Source organism: Dermacentor variabilis, chromosome 4, assembly GCF_050947875.1.
Source record: "Dermacentor variabilis isolate Ectoservices chromosome 4, ASM5094787v1, whole genome shotgun sequence".
NCBI lineage: Eukaryota > Metazoa > Arthropoda > Arachnida > Ixodida > Ixodidae > Dermacentor > Dermacentor variabilis.
This window is the reverse complement of record NC_134571.1, coordinates 25,219,619-25,226,892: the sequence shown is the minus strand read 5'-3', so window position 1 is coordinate 25,226,892 and position 7,274 is coordinate 25,219,619. Positions and strand designations below refer to the sequence as shown.

At 41.9% G+C, this 7,274-nt stretch overlaps 1 protein-coding gene across 1 annotated transcript; it reads right to left on the bottom strand.

The window, feature by feature from the left end:
• Nucleotides 1-4,959: 4,959 nt before the first annotated feature.
• LOC142577717 (uncharacterized) lies at nucleotides 4,960-7,008 on the bottom strand. Its single transcript, XM_075687172.1, has 2 exons — nucleotides 6,787-7,008; nucleotides 4,960-5,378 (listed from the first exon to the last, which is right to left on the bottom strand). Exons 1-2 carry the CDS (start codon nucleotides 6,967-6,969, stop codon nucleotides 5,142-5,144), a joined length of 420 nt encoding a protein of 139 aa, XP_075543287.1. The 5' UTR covers nucleotides 6,970-7,008; the 3' UTR covers nucleotides 4,960-5,141.
• Between the last annotated feature and the right edge of the window lie 266 nt (nucleotides 7,009-7,274).

Below are 7,274 nucleotides of genomic sequence, written 5' to 3'. Positions count from 1 at the left end.
GTGTGGCTAGAAGCATTGTAAATAATTACTGAGCTGTCGTTTTTCTTTCCCTATATTCAGGCGTCATCACACGTCCGATTTGGTTTCAGCGATGCCTTCGGTGAACTAAAGATATTTTGTTTATATTTGGCGAAAATAAAGGGCGTGTTATGGGCAACATGTAAATAAACTAAAAGTAAAAATAACGAAATAAACTTCAGACAGGGGACCAATTATTACATCTGCAGTAAAGTATGCATGCAAGCGATCCAGTTTCTTTTAAATGTGTATTGCGTAGAAAGAATTTATCCCATTGCCCAGGGGGAACTGGGAATTCAACCGATATTCTTATTTATTTTATTTATTTATTTCAAGTACCCTCATGGCCCTGCCGGCATTATTGAGGGGAGTGGAACAAGGCATACAATAACACAGATAACAAGAAATGGAAATACATTCATGGGTCACAGCATTACATATAGCTCACTGCACTGAGTTTTACAGATTTTACAGAGAAAACGAGAGAAGAAAACAAGAACTAGCAAGGCAAACTAGAAATCAGCAACACAGAGTTCATGAGGGACCACGAAACGAAGGGCACACGTCATGAACAAGAAATGCAAACACTTAACTTTTTCTTAAAATGCTCGAGATCGTCGGCGAGTGCCACATCTGCTGGCAAGTGATTCCACTCGGATGACGTAGTTGGAATGAAAGAATTTAAGCGAGCGGTAGTGTGACAAGGTGGAATGCCCACTTTACGTGGATGGTCAATGCGCGATGAAATATGGGTGGTTGGAAGGAGCAAAGCGTTTTTCAAAATAATATTCAGATTGTAGATCTTCAAAAAAAAGACAGAGTCGTGAAATTTTTCTGCGCAGTGACAGTAATGGCAGTGACAAAGTGTTTTTCATTAGTGTGACACTTGATGTGCGGTCATAGTTGTGGAGTATAAAACGAGCGGCACGGTTCTGAACAGCTTCCAACACAGATATAAGTGACTTAGCTTGAGAGTCCCATATCGACGCGGCGTTTTATAAAGGAGTTTGATTGAAATGGGTGCATTATAATATGTTATTTTCATGTAACCGAGCATGCGGTTTGTGTTTCCAGTAAGGTAGGTGATATGCTGGTTCCAGGATAAATTTGATGTCACATGTACACCGAGGTATTTATGCGAGGTAACCGGGGCTAGCGAAGCATTGTTGATGCTGTAAGAGGCTGGTGGCGAGACGCCTTGACGTGAAAAGCGCATGGATTTGCATTTTGATGCGTTTAAAACCATTTTCCATTTAGTACACCAGTCAGTAACGCAGTTAAGATCTGCTTGCAATAAGTGGACATCATTAGTGTTTTTAATTTCACGGTAGAGTATGCAATCATCCGCAAAGAGTGATAGAAGATTGTATATTGTTAGGCAGATCATTAATGTACACAAGGAATAACAAGGGTCCGAGTTCCGATCCTTGTGGTACCCCAGACGTAACCGGCATTGAAGATGATTGAAGACCGTTAATGTGGACAAACTGCGAGCGATTAGATAAAAACAACGACTCCATTCTAGTATGAAGATGAGCAAGCTTATACAACAGCAGACTATGGGGCACATTATTTGAAGCCAAACAAAAATCTAAGAAGATGACGTCGACCTCTGAACCTTTATCAAGAATGGAATAAACGTCATTGCTGAAAGATAACTGTGTTTCACAGGAAAACTGTTTCCTGAAACCATGTTGTGTAGGTGTGAAAAACGAAAATGATTCAAGTAAACGAGATAACTGAGAAAATATTATATGCTCCATGATTTTACAGGAAATGGAAGTTAATGATATGAGACGATAATTAAAGGGCGAATGCCTGTCGCCAGATTTATGGAGTGGAATCGCTTTAGCCAGTTTCCATTCATGCGGTATATCTCCAGTTTCAAGCGATTGCTCTCTTGTCTCAGTAAAAGAATTGCGGAGTACACTTTAGTATCAGGACTTTGGTGTTAATGTTATCAGGCCCACAAGAAGAAATTTTCAAATTGTTAATTATGTTGAGAGTTCTGTCATAACTAAACCCGACAGGGTCCATTAGAAAGGTTATGTTACATGCATAGTCTCTTAACATCAGTAATGTCAGTTACGGTACTGGAAAAAGCTGCACTGAAGGTCTCGTTAAGGATCTCAGCGACGCCAGTGCTTGAAGTAGGGTTTGACTGGGGGTCAACGAGGGATATAAGTGACTGCTCTCGTTCATTGACACTACTCCAAAATTTTTTTTTGGATTGCTCCTTAGAAACGTTGGCAATGTCACATTAAAGTAGCAGTGCTTCAATTCCTTCAAAGACTTCTTGTAACTGTTCAGTTTTTTGGGATGCTGAACAGTGCTCACGCTTTCCAGAAGACTTAGCTTTGCGGAAAAGCTTCCTTTTTTTGTTTGTCTGACGTTTTAATGAGCGGTTGTACCATGGATAGTGGTATTTAAAAGCTTTTTCGAGGAATATACAAGTCGACCAATTCGGAAAGCTTATTTCTGAAAATTTGCCATTTGGTATTTACGGATCTTTCGTTGAAGTTTGCGAGAAATTCGTCAAGGAAGTCTTCAAGTGTTTTATTGATTGCAGTGTAATTTCCTTTAGCATAATCATATATTACTTTTTATATTGTTATGCGACGTTGGAGCAGGGAAGTTCAACATGAGATATAATAAAGAATGATCGCTTATACTTGATAAATAGGTAATATTGGAAACAACATCAAGGGCCGTTGTTAGCAACAAGTCTAATACATCGGATGTTGAAGATGTGACCCTCGTAGGCTGCGTTATTACCTGAGTTAAACAAAAGTCGGAACAAAGATTTACAAAATCAGACGATTATGACGAAGAGTTGATAGTGTTATACGAAACGCTAGACCAGGTAATATTAGGGAAATTAAAATCATTAAATAAAAAAACGGGGATTCGGAAATTTGGCACTCACAGCGCTTAGCGCGTCATGAAGGTCGCTGGAAAAACTAATCCCAGTAGAAGGCACGCAATAGAAGTTTTTGATATTCAGTCGTGATCTGCACGCATAAAAACTCTAGTGTCGTAGTAATATCAATGTGAAGGCTATCGAGATGATCAGAAACAGCGACCAAAACACCACCACCACGTGCGACTGCGCGATCACACCGAAATATGGAGCACCGCTTTTGGGTAGCGAGGATTTTCGTGCTTCTAACAGAATCGCTCAGCCATCTTATATTGCATACTTTAAAAAGTTACCCGTGTATATATATATATATATATATATATATATATATATATATCTATATATATACACGGGTAACTCTTTAAAGTATGCAATATAATTGAAAAAGAAAGCTTTTATTGCTGCTGTTTTTTTTCTCTTGTGATTATTACAGTTAACTTATGTTAATTGTACTTCGTTGCGTGTAACCTCGGCAATACTATTACTTAAACTAGCGATACATTTACGCTGTAGAGTTAAACACCAAATACAATTCTTAAAAATTCAATTATGGAGTTTTACCTGCCAAAATTACGATCTGATTATGAGGCACGCCGTAGTGGGGGACTCCGGAAATTGGGATCACCTGAAGTTCTTGAACTTGCGCCAAAATCTAAGTACACGGGTGTTATCGCATTTCGCCCCAATCGAAATGCGGCCGCCGTGGCCGGTATTCGCCGCAACCTTGTGATTAAGTACAATTATTTGCTCAGTTATTAAAATTGTTCGTAGAAAATTTACGTTTTGTGTGTGGGCTGTACTGCAGCCTGCTACTGGGCAGCATCCGGGACATCTGCGAGGCACTCATTGCCTTTTGTCTCTGCATCATTTGGGATTTCATATAATTCAAATAACGTTTCACGCCACCATGGTTCACCATGTGTGATTGATAAATAGGCGTATGTCTGTTAAATGTTAATATAACTGACAGAAGCATTTCCAGGCTCTTTCTTTCTTTATTTGCAATAGTAATTTGCAGTGTATATGAGAGAGAGAGAAAGTCAGATTGTTTGCAATTTGCTCCCCCCCCTGACCCCCCCCCACACACCCCACCCCACCTAACACACTCAAACAATAGTTGGCACGCCACTGCTTCTAGGGGATTATTTGGTGGATGCATTGGCTGTGCCCTGTATCGACAGCATGGCAATGGTCAAGATAGGGGTTGCGACCTTGTCGATGTCTTCCGCTCGATTCTCTGTCACTCTTATCGATCGTTCAAGGCCGGCTGATCTCGTTGATAACACGGGCGGATATACTCTAGCGATATTTCGCGTGGTTAGCACCAGATGTATCAACAGGCAACAGAGCTTCCTGCATTGTGATATGTGCCTGGTGGTATAACGAGAATACCGTGGCTTGTGGATGCCGATGCTTCTTGCGGTAGTCACAAAAAATTGTAGATATCTCTGAAAGTGACAATCCGAGGATACGACAAAGCTTTCTTGGTCACTTGCAGAATAAAGCCACTTACTTTCTGGAAAATCGGTATGTTCGGATTCCCGGTTAGAAGGACTTGTTGGCAGTCACCGTCGTGTCTGAATTATCGGCTGGTAACTGTAAAACCTATTTGAAATATTAGTGAATTTATTTACATCTGTAAAAAATAATGTTAGTTTTTCTATGTATTCAGCAATAAACCATGTATAAATCTTCACACATATTAGACAAAAATCTGTCGCCTTCATATTATTGGATTGTAGCATGAAGTGACACACACAGACTGTCTTCTTGTCTGTGTGTGTCACTTCGCGCTACAATCCAAGAATATGTTACCGTACCAACTCGCCCAACTTTTTATCCTTTTGCATCTGTCGCCTTGTTGTCACCTAAAAAAATATTTGCTTCTTTTCTCTCGAGATAAGTCGCTCTGAAGAATATAAACCTGCAACAAAATGTGACCCTGGGGGACGCTTTCTAAAAAAAAAAAAAGCCCCTCGAAGAGTCAATCACTACATTATAGTCTAAAAATGTGCTAAAGATCAGTGGTTTCCTTGGATTTATTGTTTCAAGACGCTTTTATTATGAAAAATGACATTAATGCAACATTATTATAGAAATACTGTCTATGAAGTAATTGCGCATGTACGATTATCTGAAATACGACTGCAGCTGCATCTACGGCCCTAGTCAGCTGGACCAAATTGATTAACGAACGTTTCCTTCATGGAATCTCTGAATAAACGTTGGCACTGGGCTGTTCAGTGCCTTCCACAGCAATGACCCTGAGATGGGGTGAAAAGCCTTGCATGCATCTGCCTAAGTAGTCGTCGAGCTCAAGGTCGTAGACTGCCACACACTGGCCACCAATTCCATCGGCAAATCCCAGGTCAAACCGCTGCTGGAGATTCTGAACAGTTTCATATGTTGCAATCAGTGCTTTTCCTTCCACAGGCTCCCTCTGGAACACAAGCGGAATGCAAGGTTCATTCTCTCACTTTGTGTGAAGTGCCACATAGAACAGCAAATTGCAGTAAAACGTATGAGAGGCTGAATAAGGTAAACAACATAGAAACGTAACCGTTGATTGAAGCCGAGTAAAGCTCCAAGAATGTGTTTCTGCAAGGGCAACTGTATCAATATTTTGATGATATGAGAGGAATGGTTTTAGTTTTGTGCCTTCTGCCATTCATAAGATTTAGTTTGCATGGGAACGCAGGAATGTTAAGCATAAAACTCTGCATGGGCACAGAAAAAAAGTCAACCCGAAGAGCTACTGCTCGTGACGTCAGTGGTGTCCTATAGCAGGCATGCACCGGAACAAGAGCACTGGCGGAGACACCTTGAGACAATGTATTAAGTTACAGCAATCCCTAAACACTGCTGCGTTGCTAGGTTCTTGGCGGGAAAGATAAGTCGGATTACTTTCTGAAAGCCGCATTGCTTCTAAATGTTTACACCAACAGGTAAATTCGGCAAATTTCCCGTGGCAATAAGATTCCAGCCATGATTCCGGCAGACTCTGTCCAAATTCGACAGCTTCGCAAATGACTTCCCGCACGCTGCGGCTTGGAGAAGTAGACCGTTTAAGGGCGCGGATCGGAATTCTGCACACCAGCTTTTAAAATTGCTGAAAAATTACAAATACCTCTGTCACCCATTATAGGGTGTCAGCGCTACTTTCAACTATAGATTTTATTTTCGCACGCATCTATATACACCGTACGAGCGGAAACAAACGTGACAGCGCGGCAAAAAAAAAGCATTCAGTGGTGCACGTCGATGAATCGTGCACGTGTTCAAGGCGTGGTGAAAACATATACTGCAGTGGTTATAACGATAAACCGAGGAATCGTATTTCCTTTTCAGATAGCGACACTGATGGCTTGCTCACGCACCTTTCCTCTAATTTTGCAATTTCATAGGCCTCCACAATCTCCCTTGTCATCCTGCTATGAGCCCTATACAAGACAGAAGTACTTTCAAACGGCTTTGCAGGAGCAATCGCGTCAATAAATACCCAAATGACCCAAGATTACCCTAGTGGCGTTATATCGATGCTCTTTTAGCCTCATTAATGTATCTGCCGGTTTGACCAACGTACGTTCTTCCGCGCGAAAGCGGAATGGCATATAGACAACGTTATGAGCGCATGTTACAAATTGTTTGCGATGTTGAGTAGAACTCTGTATTTGTTTCTTTCTACGTCCTCGTTCAGTCGCGCTTACGCACTCTGTTATGGATTCAAACCAACTAGCCCGGTAAAGTGTTTTAACCTCAGTCACGTTGTTTCTGTGCTGTGCCGAGTGTACAGCGACTGGGTGCCAAAGTAAAAGTGCTAAAATGTGCTCGGCGTACCGCCCGCTTACCCTGGCGACCAGCGTGCATTCGGGTGTGCTACCAGCCCTGTCCACTTTCCACGAGGCATCGCAGAGTTCGAACCGGGCTGCCTTGCCTGCAACATTGCTTGCGCGCAGTTCAGGACCTCGGCCGCGGGCGCGGGCTCCCAGTTCCGGTGCATGCACAACAAAGGTGGTGGCGGAGAGCCTCATTGCGTAGCAGAACTGCAAGTCATGTCAGGCATAGGCGCAGAGTTTTCATTTTTCCGTGGGGGGGGGGGGGAGATGTGACCAGCTTTCCGTACCCCATGTATATATATCCTATTCTTTTTCAGCGAGTCCGAGTATAAGCGCTGCTGCGCATGACTGCTGTTGATTCTGACTTTGAGTGAATACGTCTTAGCCTCATTTGGTTTACTGAGTGGATTATAGTGTTCCCCAACTATCATGCAACAAGTCTTAAAAAGAACAGTTGCGTTACTCGAAGAAAACCTAGTGTGTATTCTTTTCAGCACAGT

Coding starts and splice junctions, on each gene's coding strand:
- LOC142577717 (XM_075687172.1), bottom strand. CDS start 6,969: ATGAGGCTCTCCGCCACCACCTTTGTTGTGCATGCACCGGAACTGGGA. Junction 5,379..6,786: donor AATGCACGCTGGTCGCCAGG/GTAAGCGGGCGG, acceptor CTTGTGTTCCAG/AGGGAGCCTGTGGAAGGAAA.